The sequence below is a fragment of the Trichomycterus rosablanca genome, chromosome 6 (genome assembly GCF_030014385.1).
Source record: "Trichomycterus rosablanca isolate fTriRos1 chromosome 6, fTriRos1.hap1, whole genome shotgun sequence".
Classification (NCBI taxonomy): domain Eukaryota; kingdom Metazoa; phylum Chordata; class Actinopteri; order Siluriformes; family Trichomycteridae; genus Trichomycterus; species Trichomycterus rosablanca.
In genome coordinates this window covers 10,682,444-10,706,932 of record NC_085993.1, presented here as the reverse complement: position 1 = coordinate 10,706,932, position 24,489 = coordinate 10,682,444, and the positions used below count along the sequence as shown (strand labels likewise).

The 24,489-nt window shown below is 41.8% G+C and overlaps 1 protein-coding gene across 1 annotated transcript; it reads right to left on the bottom strand.

The window, feature by feature from the left end:
• Positions 1-1,402: 1,402 nt before the first annotated feature.
• Positions 1,403-22,974, bottom strand: LOC134316880 (activin receptor type-1B-like). The gene is made up of 9 exons (XM_062997405.1): positions 22,877-22,974; positions 11,338-11,583; positions 9,537-9,794; positions 8,578-8,808; positions 7,228-7,395; positions 6,022-6,178; positions 5,739-5,863; positions 4,868-4,998; positions 1,403-4,774 (listed from the first exon to the last, which is right to left on the bottom strand). Exons 1-9 carry the CDS (start codon positions 22,938-22,940, stop codon positions 4,649-4,651), a joined length of 1,506 nt encoding a protein of 501 aa, XP_062853475.1. The 5' UTR covers positions 22,941-22,974; the 3' UTR covers positions 1,403-4,648.
• Between the last annotated feature and the right edge of the window lie 1,515 nt (positions 22,975-24,489).

The window sequence follows — 24,489 nt, the reverse complement described above, 5'->3', positions numbered from 1 at the left end:
ACTTCATTAAAGCTTGAAGGTGTAAATGTGCTTCTTTCCTGAATGCCAGTGTCCAACCCCTTAGCAATGTAAAGCTTGCTTGACTGTAGACAGTGTCTCCCATGTGTCAGCATCTTCTATATTATGTCAGCTTTGTTTGTGATAGTTATTAGATTACATTTGATCACTTTAACCAGCATTTTCTAGAACCAATACTGATTTTAAATTGTACAAGAAAATGTTAAGATGACCATGTAATAGAGGAAATATCATCTGCTGTCATATTCCAATTCTTCATGTCCAAGACTAAGCATTAAAAAGCAGCCTGAACTGGTTACAAATATATTTTATATCTATCAAATGTTTACAATACTTGTTTTGTAATTCTGGACACCTATTTGTGTAGCTGCTTATTGGTAGTTTACTGTGCCACTAGATTAATCAACATTTCAATTCTGGACTTGCCATCTCTTCAGGGTGTATGTCCATACTGTGCCTGGTGTTTCTGTGTAGGCACAGCCTGCCTGCCTCTCTACCGCATACATTGAAAGCAATGACCAACGTCCTAAAAATACAGATTAAAAGGTGGATTCATTTTAGATCGAAATTGTATTTAGCATTTTTTGGACATGTGGTGCAGCAGTATATTACACTAGCCTGTCACCGATGAGATCCGGGTTTAAATCACAGTAGTGCTTTCGACCAGAGGGGTATTCTCACAGACGTGATCGAGTGTCTTAATAGCTGAAGCCCTGTGATGGTGGGCTACAGTCAGTAATTGTTTACATAGCTTATTTAAATGGTAGGTACAGCTTATGAAATTAATAAATGTCTGTACCAGATAGACACCTAATAGAGTGATCAGTAAGTGTGTGTATATCATTCATTCATTCATTTTCTTATCCGCTTTATCCAATTAGGGTCGCGGGGGGTGCTGGTGCTGCCAATCCCAGCTTTTCAATGGGCGCAAGGCACACAGTAACACCCTGGACGGGACACCAGTCCATCGCAGGGCAGACACACAAACACACACCCATTCACTTATAGGGGAATTCAGTGTCTCCAATTAACTGGACTGCATGTTTTTTGGACTGTGATAGGAAACCGGAGCTCCCGGAGGAAACCCACGCAGACACGGGGAGAACATGCAAACTCCACACAGAAAGGACCTGGACCGCCCTGCCTGGGGATCGAACCCAGGACCTTCTTGCTGTGAGGCGACAGTGCTACCCACTGAGCCACCGTGCCCCCCTGTGTGTATATCTGTAGATGCAATTATAAAAAATAAATTCTACATGTTAATATCTTTAGAAAATTTTAAATTCTGCTTCAGTAACAAACCAAAAACAGAGCCCTTTAATTTATATCAAAAAGGATACATTAGTATAAAACTGAATAAAAATAATAATAAAGGAGACTAAAATGTAGGAAAATGTCTTTATTACTGTATAATATTACCTATGTACATGATTGGAAACAATTTCCTGAAAAGTGATTTGGGTTTAGGAGCCGAGTGAGACTCAGCGGGCAGGTTTCAGGATCAAAGGTTAATCTGTTACTTTCCTCACAGTAATACATAGAAAGGAGGGCTCGCATCTGTCCTGTGTACTTTAATATTAAAGAGGCATTTCAGGCATCATAGCTACACAGATCTGTTCTGAATGAGAAGCATAACTGTAGCCGATCTAAACGTATAAATAATATTACAACCCTGACTTATTCTCATGCCTCCAAAACCCAGCAGCAGCAACAACTTTGTCAGGAAGCTATAAATATATGTACATACACTTTCAGCTGGAGAGGTCAAACCCAAGTGGAAAGAAATACCACTGCTTAACAGTACAGAGCAAAAGTCGAGGTAAAAGGTGAACTTTTTCTCATCTGTACCCCAAAAAAATCACAATTGACCGATGACAGCAGTTTCATGCTCAGCAGAGCATAGACAGTAGTGTGGATTGTACATTATACTTGTAGAGTACTGTGTACTTCAGTAGTGTATAATCCAGTGTAAAACATCCATGATTTCCCCCAAAATAACAAATCAAAATTAAATAACCAAAAAACACCCAACTCTCCACAAATCAAATTTTTGGCTTTCACATGCTTCAGAGGTTCATGTTTACAATGTCCTGCCACATAGGCAATGAATAAAAACGACTCATCCTTTAACATGATACCAGTCTTATCTCTGTACAGTTCATATGTTTATAGCTATAGTTAAGACTGAGTATTCTATACAGAAAGATCAGTAGTACCTGTGAGCTTACACTCCTTAAAACAAATTCACAAAATACAGCAAACTGGAACAGAATCAAATTCATAGGATCGAAAAATTCACCATCAAAAAATAAAAGCGTACATTTAATATAAACTATTTACAACTTGCATATCAATAGGAGTAGACGAGAGAGAGCAGGAGAAGTTCAGCAGTGCTGATTCGATAGGTTGATTTAATCAGGTTGTGTTCGGTAAAGTAGTCAGAAATCCAGTGTCGATCCTTTAAGCTCAAGTTTCTCCACGTTTAAAAGCATTAAGGTTTGGTTCATCAGGCAGTAAGTGGCAATGCTTGGATTTCGATACAGTCTCTGAACCAAATCTGCAAGCGAATACGGAGTGATGGCGGCAGGCGGGATGACTTCTGTCCTATGATAACATTGATAGGGTTTTGGGCGCTCGGGTGGTGCTACGGTAAAATTTGCTTGTACATTAACACTGAGATCCGGGGTTTAAATCTCAGAAGTGCTATCAGTCGGTGGGGCATCTACACAGACGGGAAGGGGCCATTGGGAGGTACACTTGTTAGGCCAGAATAAAATACGGAGTGTTACGTCAAGAAGGACAGCGAGTGTAAAAACACAAAACGGAGTGATTCACTGTAGCGACCTCTACATACAGGAGTAGTTAATGGATTAGAAAAAATATGTAATTGTAGGCTGACTATCAGTTATAGCCTAGATACCTATACTCCACATCTAATGTGTACCTCTAGTAACTTGGGCTAAAGTGTGCACTAGGAATTAGTATGTCTTGAACACCCAGTACCTTTAAAAACGTATTTAAGGTACGTCATTGAGCCGCAATGACCACTTTTGAACCTTGAAGAGGTTTTGATTGATATGACCTTGACAATTAGCTTAGTAAATAGACCATTGGAGCGACTCTGCTGTATCACCAGCGTTTCACTAACCACCAATCAGGCATCCTGGGAAACCAGCTGGGTTAAACTCAGATCATGTTTACACTCCAGCCCTACAACAAATCCCATCACTGTGGGAATAGCTTACCCGATACAGAAAAAAATCCTCCCCAACACATTACCTAGCTTAGTATTAAACCAAATTAATCCAAAGACCAAGTACACACACACACACTGCTGTACCTTTTCAATAAAGTCATCCTATATACGTTAACTTTGCTTAAAGTCATATAGCCCTAAAGACACTAAAAACAAAACAATGAAAAATACACAATGCATCATTCACTAGTGCAAGAATGTGCCAGAAAGAGATGCCAGTTATCCAGTTCATGCATTACACATAGATACAAAACATACAGAACGAGTCAGACATGCAGAAAAAAATTCATTCACGTCCTACATTGATAAGCTTTGCTACTGACTAGCTCTTTAGGACTGTTTATATATATATACACATGTATATATATTTACGCACACACACACACTTACACTGACCTCTATATGTGGACATTCTGTTGCCATTTTACAAGCCACAGCTACCCTTCAGTGCACACAATTACCAACAGTAGCCCATCTGGACCCCCTTTCCGATTCGATTATTATTTGGTGGTGGACCAGTCTTAGCAAGATGTACACAAAACAAAGTCATCCACTGCTAGGATGAAGTGTACAGATAAGAGCAACAGATATTTTTTCCTACAGTCAGTAACTGTGCATCTATATGAGTTGTGGCTCATAAAATGTTTAATAAATGCCTGCACATAGCAGCTTATATGCACGTGTGTGTGTATATATAAGCATCAGTAGTGACACGAGCACCAGCTCTAACCTATGAGATCTAATTGGATTATCTTCTTTAATCTACCATTTGGCTAAAATAACACGCACTCAGATTACAGCAGCAGCTAAAGCTCAAAATAGCACCCACATTCAAATAAGCTACTCTGTTAACCTTTGTCCTACAAGAAAGCCCGGGGAAGTGCAAATAGATTTGGACAAACCCATATTCAAATCCCATTCCTTTTCATGCCAGCAGCCCAAAACCTGGCTTCAGTGAGATAGATCAGGAGTTCGCCCGAGTAAATCTGAAGGAACGCGATTCAAACGGCATCTACGGAGTGAGCTGATTACATGAGACATGTTAAAACAATGTAATAAGCATGAATAATATGATAATACAGTTTTACCATCAGACAGGCTAGAGTTATACTATGGACAGCAGTGGTAGGGGTAGATCAGCAGTATGAGATCCTGCAGTCGGTGGCCGTGTGGGGAGGACGAGCACTTGAGACAGTTTCAAGTTCAGGAATACAATGCAAATACATATTTTTAGAGTTTTGGCTTTCAGGGTGAGGTAGGCCGTGTCAGACTGGGCAGACGGCAATACATTTTTTTCAAACTGGCAGGACGGTTTGGAGTAGTAAGGTTTTATACACGTTTATCTTAGAGACATCGACCATAACTGGTTTTCTTTCACATCTTGACATCTTCGTCCATGCTGAGTTGAGACAGGGTTTTTTTGATGCGCAGAGCTGTGAGACGGGCAGCACCGTTGGCATACCAGCACTCCCTCATGATCTTTCCCATCACACGCAGTGCCTGAGACATGGAAAAGATGAAAAGTTGGAGAGATTCTATTGGAAATACTGTGTGTGTGTGTATGTGTGTGTGTGTGTGTGTGTGTGTACAGACCTCATAACTCTGCCACCAGTTGGGCACATTGGGTCGTAACCTCTGGTCACACACCACCTTTCTCATTTCCTCAATGGATGGATCAGAGGGTACGAGGTCATAGTAAGGTAGCTGGTACTCCTCGTGTATACCTGGCACACACAGAACATGATGGTATGCTAAAAGCTTTCCTTGATAACTATTGGTCTGTCCAAAAACCTAGTAAACTCTCTACATAAACAGCTATTTGCATCATACTATGCACACTCTCAAGAAGAAGGCTGTCCAAATGATGCCTTAGATGCCTTAACATGCTGCCTACTAAGGTGCCTTACTTTAAAGCAATTATCTGGACAAAAGTATTGGGACACCCCCTCTATTTACTGAATTCATGCCACAACAATTGCTGACAAGCGTAATAAATCAATTATATAAAGGAAAATATATGCTATCAATTATGCAGCAACATTATTCCAGCATAACTGTGCCACTGTGCACAAGTAAGTTCTATAAAGACATGAAGAATAGCCTGGTTTAAAGAGATTCTAGCCTGCACAGAGCCCTGACATCAGCCCCACCGATCAGCTTTGGAATGAACATCAATTTAGGCTTTCTTGACTAACATTAGTGCCCAGTCATATGAATGCTATTTTGACTGAATGGACACAAATTCCCACAGACATACTTCAAAGTCTTCTCAGAAGAGCAGCTGTTGTTGTAGCTGAAAGGATCACATTATTTTGATACCATTTGTTTTGAAATGGTATGTCCAATAAGCTCATGGTCAGGTGTCCAAATACTTTTGGTCATATAGTGTCCAGGGCAGATCCAGGGCAAATACTGTTGTTCCCCTGTTGTAAATATCAGAGCTTGGATATGGCTCTGCTCTTACCTCCAGCATTGCAGCGGCGAGCAATTTCCCAGTACACCAACCCCAGCGCGTAGATGTCAGCACATTTGAACGAGTCAAAGTGACGCATGTTAATACTCTCATCCAGCACTTCAGGAGCCATGTACCTGAAACACACACACAAAAGACAAAAGTATTCAGACCCAAGCATAAGAGAAGTGTTACTACAACAGGCAGAGCTGAAAACGGCAGATGGTACGACTACCAACTACAAGTTTGATAAGATTTGGCTCCATCTGATAATTTTGTGACAGACGACGTCTACCTCTTGGTGCCAACACGCTGGTTGGGGGCGATGTCGATGGTGTCTGTGACAGACTCGTGGCGTACTGCAAGGCCTAGATCAGCGATGGCACATGTAAGGTTCTTTTTTACCAGGATGTTCTTGGATTTCAGGTCACGGTGAGCAATACCAGGCTTACCTGATAAACAAGAGAGTCCAATAAATTACACACACAGCACAGGTACACACCAAAACATGTACAGGGATTAATAGCCATCTAAGTCTTTCTAAACATATTATAATAGTATAGTAAATGTAGGCAGAACCATCATAGTGTACAAATATTTACTCATCCATTTATTCCTTTATACCTGGTGGCAATTTAGAACAAACAGTCCAACTATTGAGATGTATTTAGAAGTAGTATCTGTAAAAAGAGATCTAGCTGAACTCTACACAGACTGAAACCAAAGCATAGAACTCTGGGATATGGTTCTAACACGGTGTGGTCATACTGTGTGATGCACCAGCAGAAATGGTGGAGGAATACAGTGAGAGAACAGTGGTCCTCCATACATGTCGAGGCTCTCTGAAAGAATATGTCGCTGGCTTATGTAAAGATAAGGACAGCGGCATTACACATGTCGGAGGAGGCGTTTGTGCAGCTGACACAGGTCACCAGAATGCAGTTATTTATTGTTGTTTTACGCCGTGTTACACAATGGTTATATTCACAGATAGAATGGCACATAATTCTACTATCCTTGCCAAGTACTGTTCTTATGTTGTTCTTTAAATGTGCTTTTTTATACCAATTACTTTTAAGAAATTAAGGATTATTTTTATTTTGGCACCACCAAGTTGCCACTGTTGGGTCCCTGAGCAAGGCCCTTAACCCTCAATTGCTCATTGTGTAAGTATTTTTGGATAAAAGCGTCTGCTAAATGCTGAAAATGTAAATGTAAATGTCATTTCTGTGAGTAATTAGTACATAGAAAGAGGTATTCTGCAAGCATCACAGAGCGGGGGAGCTTCCCCCCTTGAATGCATTAATCGTGTGTGTCCAATGCCACATCTGGTATAGATCACCTGATCAAATCGTTTGTCTGGTTGTGTTTTTAGCTGAATGAACAGAGTAACTGAACCTTTACTAATTGGGACAGTTTTAGTCCAGCTGTCTGTCTATTTGAAAACAACTATAATTACTTGACTGTTTGCCCTCTTTATCTCTCACACAGCCACACATACCCTGGGTGCCCAGGATCTCCATATGCAGATGTGCCAGGCCACTGGCTGCAGACAGTGCCAGTTTGATCATAGCTTCTATGGTGACAGAGTATCGATTCAGATAATCAAACAGAGAGCCGTGCTCATGATAATCAGACACGAGCCACAACTGAGTCCATGTGCCATTATCTGAAAGAGACAGAGAAGGACAGACTGTAAAAAATAATGCACAGGTTATAGCACATACATTACAGTTAACATGTAGAGGTTTGTTTGTTTATTAGGATTTTAAAGTCATGTTGTACTCTTTGGTTACATTCATGACAGTAACGGTAGTCACTCATTACACAAGAAGGACCCGGACCGACACAAGAAGGACCCGGACCGACAGTAACGGTAGTCACTCATTACACAAGAAGGACCCGGACCGACAGTAACGGTAGTTACATGATTACACAAAAAGGACCCGGACCACCCCACCTAGGAATCGAACCCAGGATCTTCTTGCTGTGAGGTGACAGTGCTACCCACGTGTAGAGAAACACTAAATAAAATAAGCTACATTAAATAAGATGCAATAGAGCCTGGAAAGATAAAGGTATGTACTGTGGAGAGGGGGAATGAATAATAGGCTACTACCTAAAATCTTTATTGTTTTAGTAGTATTTTTCTTTTTTTACAAACAAAGCAAGCTAGATGTGGATTTCATCTATAGTCTCCTCCACAAATAATGGCATTGTATGGGCAGTTGAGATTTAGAATAAACTGACAGGGCGCTTGGGTGGCCAAGCCATTTAATGTGCTAGCCCACCACTGAAGCGATCATGCTCTTGTGCTTGAATCCCAGATAGTGCCATCGAGCGCAGCGCGTCCAACCGGCACAACTGGTCAATAAGGGGTTTCGGTACAACTGTGACATTGCACCCACTGGTGTCTGGTGTCTCTGTACGCAATGCAGCTCTCTGTGAGACTCCATCACTGGCGGGTGAAAAGATGCAGCCAACCAACTGGGCACATGTAGATGGGGGCGTCAAACAGTTAGAGCTCTCCTCAGAGGTGGAGCAGACAGGCAGTAATAGGCATAAGTAGGGAAATTGGTTATGGTCAGATAGGAAGAAAATGAAGGGAAATTGTAAATTAAAAGTAAAAATAATAAATACATTGAAAAGGGATTAACTGACTCCCAGTTACGCTTTTGGAGCAGAACAACTGGCTAAATGTTTGGTACAATGGCTTCTAATGTAGCCTGCTCTTTAACTTGGTTAAAGTGCTCTCAGAATGACCACATAATTACATAATCAATTTACCAACCATGTGATTTAATTCTGCAACAGATCTGTGAAACAGCAAACGCTGCCATGCATGTTTTACCTTTGTTGTCTGCGGCAATAAAGCCCAGGATGTTCTCGTGGCGCAGCATGATGGTCTGATAGATCTCAGCTTCGCGGAACCAGGAGCGCTCCTCCCGAGAGGAGAAGATCTTAACTGCCACATCTCCTCCTCTCCATTTCCCCCTCCACACCTCCCCAAAGCGTCCCTTTCCTATGATCTCTTGTAGCACGATCGTCCTTGCTACCGTCCTTTGCACAAACAGAGGCAGGCCTGTCCAGAAAGACGAGACATATTAGTTACATTCATTGTATTATCCTTGTTTTTATAATGATTTTTGATGATATAATGCCTTTCATGCATATTAAACACTGATCTATGCAAACTGACCTCCCAACTCATCTGGCTGAAATGTTTGTTTGTTTGTTAATTAGGATTTTAACACTTGTTTTACACTTTGGTTACATTCATGACAGGAACGGTAGTCACTCATTACACAAGGTTCATCAGTCCACAAGTTTATATCAAACACAGTCATGGACAATTTATTGTTTCCAATTCACCTCACTTGCATGTCTTTGGACTGTGGGAGGAAACCGGAGGACCCAGAGGAAACCCACATGGACACAGGGAGAACATGCAATCTCCACACAGAAAGGACCCGGACCACCCCACCTGGGGATCAAACCCAGGACCTTCTTGCTGTGAGACAACAGTGCTACCCACTTAGCCACCGTGCCGCCCCCCTCTGGCTTTAATGACCTGTCGGCAGTTTGTTGGTTACTAAGCTAGTAACTTCTAAGCGGCATACTACTATCAGCCCAACATTTAATAGGTCCCTCACCCTTACATGCACTATTGTTATTATATTGGCATTGCCATGTACATTGTTGTGGGTGGTTCAAAGGTGGTTCAAATGTTTGTACATACTACAGAATTCCGGCTTCTTGATAGCAAAACATCTAAACAAAAGTGTTCTTTAAAAGAGCTATTACGCTGACCTGATCCAGAGCCGGATGTGGATAGGTCATAGATGAGGTCCTGTAGTGTTTTGTCCTTGGCTAGGTACAGGTGCTCAGTGCTGGGATCCTCCACCTCCAGTCTCTGTCTGTGACCATAAGCTCTCTGGTGGTGCTGGAAAATGAACAGGCCCAGTAGCACCAATACACACAGTACAAACACAGGACCTGCAATCACAGCAGCCAGCTCCACCGGCCCCCAGCTCCCGGTCATCCCCGCTGAGTTAGGCTGCACGGTCACTGGGAAAGAAAGACAGTGAGTTAAGGAAGATGGTCACAGATGAGGCATTATAACATTCTAATCCAATTTCCACTGTATTGCCTACCCTTGCTAGCAGACTAGCACACTGCTTTTCTGACATGTGAGGCTATTCAACCACTCATACAGCAGCAAAACAGTGATTCCTCATCCGGCCTTCTCTGCCTCATACTCAGCCAACTGTTTCTGTAGAGCGCCCAGCCAAGCCAATAGCACAGACATAACAGACTGCCATGCCAGCCGAAAGCATTTCATGTGTTTTATTTTGTATTGTTTGGACAAGGTACTATTTGTATCATGATCATACATCACTATTAGGGTGCAATCACATGAGGTGGTGTGGTGTATTGCCATGAGGTGGTGTGTGACCAGTGCCATTGTTTCCTATGGAGTGTGGTGGTGCCACTTAGCTTGCCGCTGCACTGATCGTTGTGCTTGCAGGGGTGCTCAAAGTTTACCTGATTGATCTTTGACCCCAGTGTGCCACTGACCTTTTTAAAGCACCCTCAATGAGACAAACTGTTTGATATGACGTAGTAAACGTGACTCAGGCAGTACAAACAACACTTAACAAGAACAAAACATGCCTAAGGAATTCTACGATTGGAGAGAACTTATGAGCAGTAATAATTAAGAGAAGTTTAGTGTTCCTGTGTCGTTCTTTTAATACATTAAACCATGTTAAGTAGCTGCTCAGCTGGCACAGCGGTAAAAAGACACGCTGCAACCAGAGCTGGATTCTGAGTACATCGTATCGAATCCAGCTCTGCCTTACCGGTTCGAGGCCGAGTGGCTGTATGAGCAACGATTGGCCAGTTGCTCAGTTGGGGGGCGGGACAAAGAACCGGATGTGGGTCTCTCTCTGTCAAGATTTCGATTAAGACCTCTGTCGGCTGATTAGAGGCGCCTGCACAGAGATGAGGAAGAGTGCCCTTAGGGTGTGTCTCTCCGCATGCAATGCTAGGTGGCGCCAAATTCATCAATGTGCGGGTGGCAAAAATGCATCCGGCTGCTGCCCATGTTTCGGAGGGGATATGGGTTAGCTTTGATCTCCTCTGTCAGGGCAGGGTTCGGCATAGTCAGAGAGGAAGCATGATGCAAACTGAACAATTGGATGCGCTAAAGGGAAAGAAAATGGGGAAAAAATTATAAAAATAAATAAATAAATAAATAAAAAATAAAAAGTTTTTTTTAAACAATAAGCATTTTAGACTCTCTCGGAAAACCTGATACTTGCGATTTCTCAGCACCCTGAGCTATAACACAAGTTCAAAAGTGAAACAGTTAGGAAAATCCAGCTAAACATAGATGTACATGGATGTTTTCAGAGTGGATTTGATGTTTATTCCACACAAATGCATATTCGCCTCATATTCGCACTTTAATGACGTTTTACCGCACCACTGAGCCAAATGCTGAAGCTTGTATTGAGCGAAGTGCAAAATGCTTCTCATGTGAATACGCCCCTACCTTACCCTGCTTGAACAAAAAGTTGGACCCCCACAACGTCTGCAAGAAACCTACCTGAGGGCACTTTGAGGTCCAGGCTGTTGCAGTAGTTTGTATAGCAGCAGTGAATGTTGAGCAGACCCTCTGCGCTCCGGCAGAAGAAAGGCTGCCCTGGAGGAATCAGCTTCTCTTTATCGATGCAGATTCGGACGTGCTGCTCCTGGCCGTCGATAAGGGAGGTAGAAGCCATGCAGGCTCCTGTCGTCTCACAGCGGTAGCCATTCTTTTCACACTGAGACGTGGTGCAGTTACACAACAGAGCTACAAAGAGAACGAGAGACATGGAGTTGTGAAAACGTTCAGGGAAAAAACTGAAGCACATCTTGCATTCTGTTCATGGTGCAAATAGTGCAGACTTCAGCATACTGGTCACACTTTCACACAGAACATTTAAATTAATGGCCATTAGTTTGAAGCTCATCAGAAATGAAACAGTACAGAACAAAGAGAGAATTTAAAAAGGAAAGCACTGTTTCCAAAAATGATGTTAAGATTGTGGGTTAGAAGTTATGACGAGTATGGACAGGGAGTCTGCGGATACGGTAACCTGTAAGTCAGCAAATCGGTGTGGAATTAACTGTAGCATTGTTTGTACTTGTACCACTATCGCATGTCTTCCAGGCACTAACCTCACACACTTTAGTCAAATAACCAAGTTCTTAGTGTACACTGATCAGCCATAACATTAAAACCACCTCCTTGTTTCTACACTCACTGTCCATTTTATCAGCTCCACTTACCATATAGAAGCACTTTGTAGTTCTACAATTACTGACTGTAGTCCATCTGTTTCTCTGCATACTTTTTAGCCTGCTTTCACCCTGTTCTTCAATGGTCAGGACTCTCCCATGACCACCACAGAGCAGGTATTATTTGGGCGGTGGATCATTCTCAGCACTGCAGTGACACTGACATGGTGGTGGTGTGTTAGTGTGTGTTGTGCTGGTATGAGTGGATAAGACACAGCAGCGCTGATGGAGTTTTTAAACACCTCACTGTCACTGCTGGACTGAGAATGGTCCACCAACCAAAAATATCCAGCCAACAGCGCCCCGTGGGCAGAGTCCTGTGACCACGGATGAAGGTCTAGAAGATGACCAACTCAAACAGCACTAATAGATGAGCGATCGTCTCTGACTTTACATCTACAATGTGGGCCAACTAGGTACGAGTGTCTAATAGAGTGGACAGTGAGTGGACACAGTATTTAAAAACTCCAGCAGCGCTGCTGTGTCTGATCCACTCATACCAGCACAACACACACTAACACACCACCACCATGTCAGTGTCACTGTAGTGCTGAGAATGATCCACCACTCAAATAATACCTGCTCTGTGATGGTCCTGTGGGGGTCCTGACCATTGAAGAACAGGGTGAAAGCAGGCTAAACAGTATGTAGAGAAAGAGATGGACTACATTCAGTAATTGTAGAACTACAAAGTGCTTCTATATGGTAAGTGGAGCTTACAAAATGGACAGTGAGTTGATTGATGGCACCCTTTGTTATCATTTTATTTCATCCTGGTCAGGGTCACTCACGGCAGGTCCCGTTTCAGCAGGTGTAAGGCACTGGAGGCTGGCAATCCATCACAGTGCTTTGGCCACCTCCCTCCCCGAACAGACAATCGCCCTTCCGATTACATCGCTGAGAAAGGTGGTGGGCTAGAAGGACAGGCTGCTGCTTCACCTGATCACCACTGGTTCAGGATTTAATTAAAATAAAATGACATTGGGTGAAACGTTGTAAGAATGTGTCAGATGAAGCGACTAGCATTAGTACATGTACACACTCCAGTGCCTGGTGTTTAAATCCCTGACATTTTCCTGCCACGGTTGGTTTCAAACATGCCAGCACTTGCACAGTTCATTCAATAAGTGCAGATTTTTATTTTCAGCTTCAGATGAAAGCTGGAAGTATTTCGGCTTTTCCTTTCATGTGGAATATAACTCCTAATTGGCCTACTGGTCTAGCATGAGCACATCCACGAACACACCCTGATATCAAGCATGGCCCCCAGGCCTCTCTGCTTTAACGCATGGCTTTAAATGGTGTAGAGAGAGAGAACAGGATGAACTGGCTACTTCGGAAAGAGGGCGGACAAACCACATTTGATTGGGAATCATATTCAATACATGCCCTAACATGCACACACAGTCTGTTTAACATGATTCATATAACAGATAACAATAAAGATGAACTAATGCAATCTATTGTTTAGCCATCTGGGAAACTTAATCCATATACGCCCCTGCCCAGCCCAGCCCAGGATTTGGTTATCCATGCAGTGATGTGCCAAACCACTGCCAAGAACAGTTATGCACTACTGAGCTGTCAAACAGCATGACATGCAGTTACTTCAGATTTAAATACATGATATAAGATAAAACCAGAATGCAAAATCAAATCAGGTCTCATCACAATTGGATGGATAGACGTCTATTTGTTGCACTGCCTGAAAATTTACATTTCTGTTCAAAGCATTTCAGAATCAGAATCACTTTATTTCGTCAGGTATGTTACACATACGAGGAATTTGCTTTGGTGATACACTCAATGATACACACAACAGTCCACATAGTAGTACAAACAATACACATAATAGTACAGATAATTACACATGTATGACATGTAACATAGAACATATTTAACAGACCCGACAGCACACGGACTGTTAACCAGTATTTACCAACATTTGCCCAAGAGAACAACTTTGAACAAATTTAGTGGACTCTTTTATCCACAGCAGCTTACAACTGTGACCGAACACAGTGCAGGATGTAACAGGGTGGGGCGCGCCTAACCACAGATGCATCAGGTGTAGTTCTGCACTTTAATTCACACGAGAATTAATAATGAACACAATCTGCAGGATGCTTAACCAAGGTGGAACAATACTGTGGCTAAAAGGCCACAAACAACGTAACGATGCACCACAAGACAGTTAATAACCGATTCAAAAATCGATTTGACATGTAAAATGAATCGATATTCACTTTAAACAGCAGAGGGCACTGGAGCTATACACCTCGCCTGGTTGACGTCACTGGCACTTTACGCCTAGTTGCCAGATTCTGGGTTTTTCAGCCAAATTGGGCTTAATTCAAAATTGTTTTGTATAGTTTGTACTAGAGATGTACCGATCGGGGTTTTTGGCACCGATTCCGATCTCCGATCTCCTTTCAGGGACATCGGCCGATAGCCGATTCCGATCGGGGGGGAGGGGGGTTTAGCAGTAAATAAAATAAATAAACTTAAAAAGAGCCTCACAGTGAAGATAAACTGGACAGCACACATGCGCGCGTGCATGCGTGCCTTTAGAAGAGACGCTTTGTTCACAGTATCGCTATAAGTGATTCATTGATTCATGAGTCGATTCGTTTTATGTGAAGCGTAAGTTTCTCTTCTCAGTTATCTCTCCGTGTTTACTGTTATTAATTAAATGTCGTGGTTTTAAATAAACACCAGCTACTACAGAACATTTTGTGTGACTCTCTTACATTAAAAAGCTTTATTAAACTGCTGTTACCACAGATCTGTAACCGACCGTCAGACTCGTTCTGTCTAAGGAGCTAAAAGTTTTCTAAAAGTTCAGCAGATGATCCTGAACTAACGAATTTGCTAATGAATAAACTTTTGCCTCGGATTGGCTCTGTAACGTTTTCTGTTCTCATCTACATCACAAGTAAGAACCACTTACGATTTACCAAAGTGAACCAGGAGTTTATATAACGTGCTGATAGAATCGACTCAGATGTGACCGTGTTGAATGATCTTTTTAAAGTAAATATTACAATCAGCAAAATTACATCGTATGTATGATGCACAACGTTAATGATGTTATTTTAGGTCATGAAGAGCTTTCACTGTGGTTTCTGTACGATGGTTGATGAATGGTGATGTGATGGTTGGTGCTTTGTAGCTCAAAGTCTGGATCAATCCACTGAGCTGTTAACTTAACATGGTCTTTATATATCACACGATCGGATCGGCTACTTTTAGGAAATATCGGCCGATCGCCGATAGCATATTTTGATAAAAAATCGGCCGACACCGATTCGTAGCCGATCGATCGTCCCATCTCTAGTTTGTACCTACCTCAGAAATAAAAGGGCATTTATTATTTAGATAAATAAAAGATAATCACAAATACAGTTTTCTTTTTTAAGAGAGTAATAAAAGGAAACTTGGTCATAATTTGTCTTCAATTTCAGTTTAAAAAATTGGGAAAAATCATATCGTGAACCCGGTATCGTGAATCGCATCGCATCGTGGGTAGAGTGTATCGTTACATCCCTACAAAATAACAAATTAAAGACTAGGGATGTAACAAATCACCACAAGACAGTTAATAACCGATCTAAAAATTCCACGATATAAATCGATTTGACATGTAAAATGAATCGATATTTACTTTAAACAGCAGAGGGCACTGGCGCTATACACCTCACCTGGTTGACGTCACTGGCACTTTACGCCTAGTTGCCAGATTCGGGTTTTCTCAGCCAAATTGGGCTTAATTCAAAATTGTTTTGCAGTTTGTACCTACCTCAGAAATAAAAGGGCATTCATTATTTAGATAAATAAAAGATAAGCACAAATACTGTATTTTTTTTAATGCATTTTCTCCCCATTTTCCTCCCGATTTAGCACACTCAGTTTTGTCTTCCGCTGCTGAGAGATACCAGATTGTATCCGAGGAGAGCACGTCATTGTACACACCTCTTCCGACACGTGTACAGCCCTTCTCTTCTCGCCCCTGCATTCTGCACAGGTGTCTCTTCCGCCAATCAGGGTCCTTACACAGTGTATGAAGACCCACCCACCCACACATAGTCCGGCCCCCACCTTGCAGATACGGTGGCCAATTAGTATCTGCTGCAGGCACTGCCAATTATGCCCGCTAGATGGCGCCCAGCCGACCGGAGGCAACACTGAGTTTCGAACCGAGGAGTTCAGAAACTCGGTGCTGGTGTGCTAGTGGAATATCCCGCTGCGCCACCTGGGCGCTATTTTCTTTTTTTATGAGAAATAATAAAAGGAAACTTTGTCATAATTTGTCTTTAATTTCAGTTTTAAAAAATCGGGAAAAATCGTATCGTGAACCCGGTATCATGAATCACATCGAATCATGGGTAGAGTGTATCGTTACATCCCTACAAAATAAATCCCTATAAAATGTAGGGCAGTAGGGCAGTGGTTAAGGTACTGGAGTAGTAATCAGAAGGTTGCCGGTTCAAGCCCCACCACTGCTAAGTTGCCACTGTTGGGCCCCTGAGCAAGACCCTTAACTGCTCAAAATCATGTTCATGTCATAATTGTAAGTCGCTTTGGATAAAAGCGTCTGCTAAATGCCAAAAATGTAAACGTAAATAACAAATTAAAGACACAAAAACATAGTCAGTCTGCATCAGTACAGGCATTTACACAAATGGCCAAAGCCCCGCAATGGTTTGGCTCTCTGTCCAATGTATGTGTTATATGTATGTATAACCCCCAGTTTTCCTTCAAATGTTTTTGTAATGTAACTTTAAACTTAAACCCTCATGAATCTAAGTTTAATTAATCCTCTCTATAGGAAGAATGAACTTATTCATTAGGATTTTAGCATCATGTTTTACACACTTTAGTTACAGGGGTTGGACAAAATAACTGAAACACCTGTCATTTTATTGTGGGAGGTTTCATGGCTAAATTGGACCAGTCTGGTGGCCAATCTTCATTAATTGCACATTGCACCAGTAAGAGCAGAGTGTGAAGGTTCAATTAGCAGGGTAAGAGCTCAGTTTTGCTCAAAATATTGCAATGCACACAACATTATGGGTGACATACCAGAGTTCAAAAGAGGACAAATTGTTGGTGCACGTCTTGCTGGCGCATCTGTGACCAAGACAGCAAGTCTTTGTGATGTATCAAGAGCCACGGTATCCAGGGTAATGTCAGCATACCACCAAAAAGGACAAACCACATCCAGGATTAAATGTGGACGCAAGAGGAAGCTGTCTGAAAGGGATGTTCGGGTGCTAACCCGGATTGTATCCAAAAAACATAAAACCACGGCTGCCCAAATCACGGCAGAATTAAATGTGCACCTCAACTCTCCTGTTTCCACCAGAACTGTCCGTCGGGAGCTCCACAGGGTCAATATACACGGCCGGGCTGCTATAGCCAAACCTTTGGTCACTCGTGCCAATGCCAAACGTCGGTTTCAATGGTGCAAGGAGCGCAAATCTTGGGCTGTGGACAATGTGAAACATGTATTGTTCTCTGATGAGTCCACCTTTTCTGTTTTCCCCACATCCGGGAGAGTTACGGTGTGGAGAAGCCCCAAAGAAGCGTACCACCCAGACTGTTGCATGCCCAGAGTGAAGCATGGGGGTGGATCAGTGATGGTTTGGGCTGCCATATCATGGCATTCCCTTGGCCCAATACTTGTGCTAGATGGGCGCGTCACTGCCAAGGACTACCGAACCATTCTGGAGGACCATGTGCATCCAATGGCGGTGCCATGTATCAGGATGACAATGCACCAATACACACAGCAAGACTGGTGAAAGATTGGTTTGATGAACATGAAAGTGAAGTTGAACATCTCCCATGGCCTGCACAGTCACCAGATCTAAATATTATTGAGCCACTTTGGGGTGTTTTGGAGAAGCGAGTCAGGAAACGTTTTCCTCCACCAGCATCACGTAGTGACCTGGCCACTATCCTGCAAGAAGAATGGCTTAAAATCCCTCTGACCACTGTGCAGGACTTGTATATGTCATTTCCAAGACGAATTGACGCTGTATTGGCCACAAAAGGAGGCCCTACACCATACTAATAAATTATTGTGGTCTAAAACCAGGTGTTTCAGTTATTTTGTCCAACCCCTGTACATGCATGACAGGACAGGTAGTTACTCTTGCACAAGATTCATCAGTTCACAAGTTTGATATCAAACAAAGTCATGGACAATTTGGTATCTCCAATTCACCTCACTCCCGGAGGAAAACCACGCAGACACAAGGAGAACATGCAAACTGGTCTGCTCCACCTGGAAATCAAACCCAGGCCTTCTTGCTGTAAGGTGACGGTGCTACCCACAGGGCCACCGCACTGCCGCTTTGCAGGAAAGTAAAGCAGAATGACACCACCCCGACTGTAAAGTGTACAGGTGTGCTGCACACAGAGACCCATTCCCACACACACCCACTCTTACTCATGCCGGAACTTCATGACATCCATTACAATGAGTAGGAATGCAGCTGTGTCCTAACAAATAATTTACGCTCCAGTATAAAGTAACACAGTCTACTGAAATCTACTGTACAGTTAAAACAACACTGATGGTGTCAGTTTTAACACACTACCACAAAGATCTTAAGATCTACGGCTCAATTCTCAGCTATGCTACCGACTGGCCGGAGTCCACACAGGCACAACTGGCTGTGCCTGAGGGAGGTCGAATGGGTTTCTCACTGCTGCCGGTCGAGGCACTTGTACAAAATATTGCACGGGTAATTTACAAATAGTAGTGCGTGACTTTACGTACACTATACAGCCTTCTTGTAAGACAATGTCTCTAAATAAATGGATGAATGAATGTCTTTATTTGTCATATATACATATACAGACGTACAGTACAACCAAATTCGTTCTTCATGTATCCCAGCTTGTTTGGAAGCTAGGGTCAGAGCACAGGGTCAGCCACCTTATGGCACCCCGGAGCAGAGAGGGTTAAGGGCCTTGTTCAAAGGTCAAACAGTGGCTGCATTACAACCTTTTAGTTGATAGCCCAAAGCTCTACAAACTAGGCTACCACTGTCCCAAAGGCAACCGTAGTTTCTGCCTGGTTGAATTGGTTTGAATGGTCCGAGGCTAACTGTGTTAGAGATTACGTCACCGCAGTTTCTCTTACTAAGCTGTGTTAGTAGTTTGTACAAATAATCTGCCTTATAAATTGATGTCTTTTTAGAATCCTCTCAACTATGAAGGCAACAAGGCAGCTCACTAGGTTTTTAGACTGACCCATAAACTTTATTTTGATGGTCCAGTGTTTGCATACCTGGACCACCACCCCACATTTGCATAATAATGTGTAAATGTAATGTTTATATGTTTATTTAAAAGCCTATAATGAAAATCATGGAAACATGAGGGAGGAAAGGTTTCCTCGATGCCAGGGACTAGTCAAAGTAGTGGCTACACAGATGACAGGGGATTCACATAGAGAACAGCTAGACTCTTCTTTACGTGACATGGGTCTGTGTGGGAATTCACCACTGGTTGATGAGAAGAAGGTGACTGCCAGATTGGCATCTTAGAGGGTGCACATCTGTGGGTCTACCCAGCCAGAAATTCGATGTCACAGGGGTAATTTGGAAAGGAATTATAATAGTAAATTGGAAATGACTAGAGTGGAAGAAGGGGGCGTTCAGAGGTTTCCTAAAATACTAAAGCATAGTAGCAAACTAATACTCAGATTACTGTCAGGGGATTTTAATTCCGTAGGTGGACTGGTTAAGCTAAATTGCCCCCAAGTGTAGGGAAGTGAGTGATTGAGGAAGTGTGCTGGATTGACACCCGATGCAGGGTGTATTTTTGCCTGTGTCCATTGTGTATGGATAGGCTTGGAGTCATAGATTAGAATGAAGAGGTTCCAGCCGTAGGTTACACCAAGATGTTCAGTTCTGACAGAAACAGAAGGGAGGGGTGCAGAGGGGAAAATACATTATAGACTGTGTAAGATGATGCTACAGCGTGGCCAGATTGGAATGAGAAGGACGCAGGAGCGACACACCAAAAAAAGAATAAGCAGGCATGGGTACGTGTATGTCTGAGTTATTGTCTATGCCTGCTCAACAAATTGACCTCTTTTCTTCATTTTATTCTCTTCGAATTAAGGTTTGGAATAAAGCACTGGCACAGGCCGTTACACAGCACAGCTTGGATGTTATTAGCATCTCAAAGCGTATCATGTTTCCCAGGCTAAGTGCTAAGTGAACATACAGGCCTACCCTGCAAATCTCAGCTTCATTTTGTCTACCATTACAAACATGTTCAACAGAGTGTGTAAAGTATGTCAGAATATATTTGTAATCAAAAGTTTGGACTGATCAATCCCTGAAATTAAAAAAGGGCTGGGTCTGTAATATTACTGTGATATTTTATTTATGATGTTATATATTTAACATTAGGATACAGGTTTTTAAATATTGTGGGGGACTTTTATAAAGCCACTGTTATTTGATGTAGGCATGAGCTGCTATTCTTGTTTTTTGGATGATCTCAGTATGACAGAGCTCAGTCTAATAGTCTAATAACCGATACTGCTGCATTACTGACATCCTTTCAACAGGTGAAGCAACACTTGTTTGCACAGTTTAGTGATGTGTCCAGTGTTTACAGTGTTTACAGGCACCATCATAGTTGCCAAGTGGTTAAGGTACTGGACTAGTAATCGAAAAGTCGCTGGTTCAAGCCCCATCACTGCCAGGTTGTCACTGTTGGGCCCTTGAGCAAGGTTCTTAACCCTCAGTTGTTTAGACTCTATACGGTCACAGTACTGTAAGTCACTTTGGATAACAGCGTCTGCTAAATGCCAAAAATGTAAATGTAAATCACTAACATTCACTTCATAACGCTAAACTGGGGATTTAAAAAAAAAAAAAAAAAACAATAACATTAAAATAAGAATATGAATACATTTTACCCAAAAAAGAAGAAAATATAATTGTATATATTTTCTATTTTTACAGTTATTAAGAGGTAGGTTTAAACCATTTAAAATGCTTTTTGACATTTGTGCTTCCATCACATCAGCCGTTTCCCTCTAAACATATTCCTGGAAATGTACACTCTCTAATTTCTGCTAAATAAAGGAAGTTATCTTTTTCGTAATGTAACTCCTTTCATAATGTAACTTCTATCCAGTCATCAAAAGTGCAACCATTTCCTGGTCAACACCTTAAATAATTTAGATATAATGGATGAGCTATATGAAATTGATTATTTATATTGATCTATTGTGAACAATGTTACCAGGAGCATGAATTAACAATGTGAGAACAATTTAGATTTTTAATAACAACAGAAAAAAAAATGCACTTTTAACTAAAATGAGTTTTAACTCAGTTTTAACACCACCTTACTCAGTAAAAAACAGATACACATCATCCACATCAACTTATGGACAATTTAATGTACAATCACTGTTTTTATGCTAAAGTTAACATAGTGGGCTGGGGGATGTTTAATGTTGGAAATGTGAAATCGTTATGGCCCAAAACAACACGTTAGGCTTTTTTTATAAATTTTTATTAGTTACTTAATCAGGGTCCAGCGGGTCCAGTTTCACTGGGATGCATGACAGGAATACCCTGGACTGGGCGCCACTCCGTCAGAGGGCTTCATCTATCCCACACTCAGATACAGCCAATCTGTGTAGATGCCCGGGCGACTGATTGGAACCCTGAATCTCTGCAGTAGTGGGCTAGTGTAATAGAACTAGGTGCCACCCAACAACCACTTACTTTTTCAGTATGTTAAATTTAGCGAAAGATAAAAGACAAAACATGAGAGAGTTCCAAACTTTTTCACAGTAGTACGAGGGTCAAAAGTCATAAGCAGCAAAATAATACAGTTTAAATTCTTTAAATGAGAATTTTGGTTGGACTAATTTCCTCATCTTGGAATTGACAGTGTGGTGTTTAAAAAAATCCCAACAATGCTGCACCTGCTACACTTATACCAGTACAACACACACTGCCTGGAAATGACTTTGTTTGTTTCACTTTAGTTCTGGGAATAACATTTGGTCAGTGAGGGGTTCTATTGGGGTCCCTTTTATTAAATAAATGGGGTACAGGAGAAATGAGAAAGTGTACACAGCAGAGAATGGGTCACAGTTAGTAGTTGTATACCCACAACGTTAAACTGTACAGTAGGTGTAACGTTGATGAAATAAAGTGCTCGGTGAGAGTACAGATGATAGATATAAATATTTAGATGAAATCTGGCTTTGATGTAATTAGATAATTTTATATTTAATGAGCGGTGCTGTGCTTCATAGCTACAGATCACGAGCTTACCCAGCCGGAGAACCATAATCATAACATACAGGTCATTTAATTATAATCACCGAAAAACAGTATGACACCACATGTCATACATGCTCATTAGGCAACATATAAACATAACTTACTACCGTGTAAACAACTATTAAGTTTAATAGTAGCAGATTTATAAAGAGATAGCTGTTTTCATTAGCATGTGCTAGCTAGCAGGTTAGCTACCCAGCTAACTAGCTTCGTTGCGGAATCAGTACCTATTAACTTACACCCACTAACACTAATCAAACACAAACCCAAAATAAACAAAAATAAACACACAAAAAACAAACAACAACCGACAACAAAATAAAACAGAAATAACCGGCTGGTTTAATAGCGAATTCATTAACCAGCTAAATCTGAGCAACGCCATGTTTATTGTATCTACTGCCATATTCACCGAGGTTAAATAAATAAACACAGACGAAATATAACAGCAATAAAACTTCATTTACTCACCATTACATCCTCCATTAAATCCCCAAACTGTCAAAACTAATATTAATATCCGTGTTTTATCCATGATCACATTCCCATCGCATTACACCTGAACTACGATTCACTTCTCTACTGTACAGCAGCACTACTGAGAGCTCAGGAACAGCAACAGCCTGAGCTCTCCAATAATCTCACACACACACACATACACACACTGCTCTCTCACACACACACACTCAAACTCAAACTCAAACGAAGCTTTATTGGCATGACAAATAATGACATTCGTATTGCCAAAGCAAGTTACAGAGAAATATAACAATAAAAATAAGAAAGAACAAAAATATACAGAACAGTTACATGTGCAAAAAATATTATAAAATAGAATAAAATATTTATAAAAACAGTGCAAAATAATAACAATAAAAAGTATAATATTTACAATAATGAGGTAGTAAAACAATCAGTTTGTGCGTGTGTGTGTGTGCTTGTGTGTGTGTGTGTGTGTGTGTGTGTATGGGACATGGTCACCCACTGTCCCTCACCTGGTGACAGGTGTGTGTATAGAGTGCTGCTAGTGTGCAGCTCTCTCTGTGCTCCCCCAGTAGGTGGGGCAGTTTGTCGGGGTCTGGGAGGGAGGTGAAGTTGGGGATGATGTTGTTAAATTTAGGGAAGAATTGGGAGCGGACGTGGTGGTACTTGGTACACCGGGTGAGGAAGTGCAGCTCCGTCTCTACTGTACTGAGAGTGCAGTGCTGACACAACCTCTCCTCCCGGGGCAGCCAGGACCGGGTGTGTCGCCCCGTCTCCACGGCCAGGTCGTGTGCGCTCAGTCTGTACCTCGTCAGGGTGTTTCTTAATTTAGGGTCGGATATTGTGCTCAGATAATCTGCTGCACTGTAGTGTCTGTTTAGGGCCAAATAACACTGCATTTTACTTTGAGTTTTAGTTTCAGTTTCCCAATAATTCAGATATTTAGTTCTGAGTTTTTGTGTAATTTGGTTTATTCTAATTGGGTTTACAGATTTCTCTTGTTCCTGAGTCTTTATTGTGTTAGTGTGTGTTATTAGTGTGTCGGTGTGTGTTAGAGTGTCTGTGTGTGTTATTAGTGTATCGGTGTGTGTTAGTGGTGTATCTGTGTGTGTTATTAGAGTGTCTGTGTGTGTTAGTGGTGTATGGGTGTAGTGACTCAGGACCAGTTGGATGAGGGGACTGGTATGTTTGCTCAGCTCTTGGTGTTTCAGGGCTTTATAATGATAAGTTTGGGGGTCGCTCTCATTTAGATGTTTCCAGAAGTTGATTGCTCTTCTCTGTATGTTTATAATTAGTGGAAATCGGCCTAATTCTGCCCTGCACGCATTGTTCGTTGTGTGTCTGTGCACCTTTAGGATGCTTTTACAGAACTCTGTGTGCAGGGTCTCTAATGGATGTTTGTCCCAATTATGGAATTGATGGTGTGTAAGCGAACCCCAAACTTCACTGCCATATAGAGCAATCGGTTCAATTATTGATTCAAAAATTTTAAGCCAGATTCGAACTGGAATTTCCACGAATGTTTGACGTTTTATGGCGTAGAAGGCCCTGCGAGCTTTTTCTCTCAGTTCATTTACTGCCGGATTAAAGTTTCCTGTGGA

Excerpts from the sequence above, each read along its gene's own strand:
- LOC134316880 (XM_062997405.1), bottom strand. The coding sequence starts at position 22,940 with ATGGATAAAACACGGATATTAATATTAGTTTTGACAGTTTGGGGATTT. Across the intron at positions 9,795-11,337 it reads GGACCTCAAAGTGCCCTCAG|TGACCGTGCAGCCTAACTCA; the intron begins GTAGGTTTCTTG and ends TTTCTTTCCCAG. Across the intron at positions 5,864-6,021 it reads CAGCGTGTTGGCACCAAGAG|GTACATGGCTCCTGAAGTGC; the intron begins GTAGACGTCGTC and ends TGTGTGTTTCAG.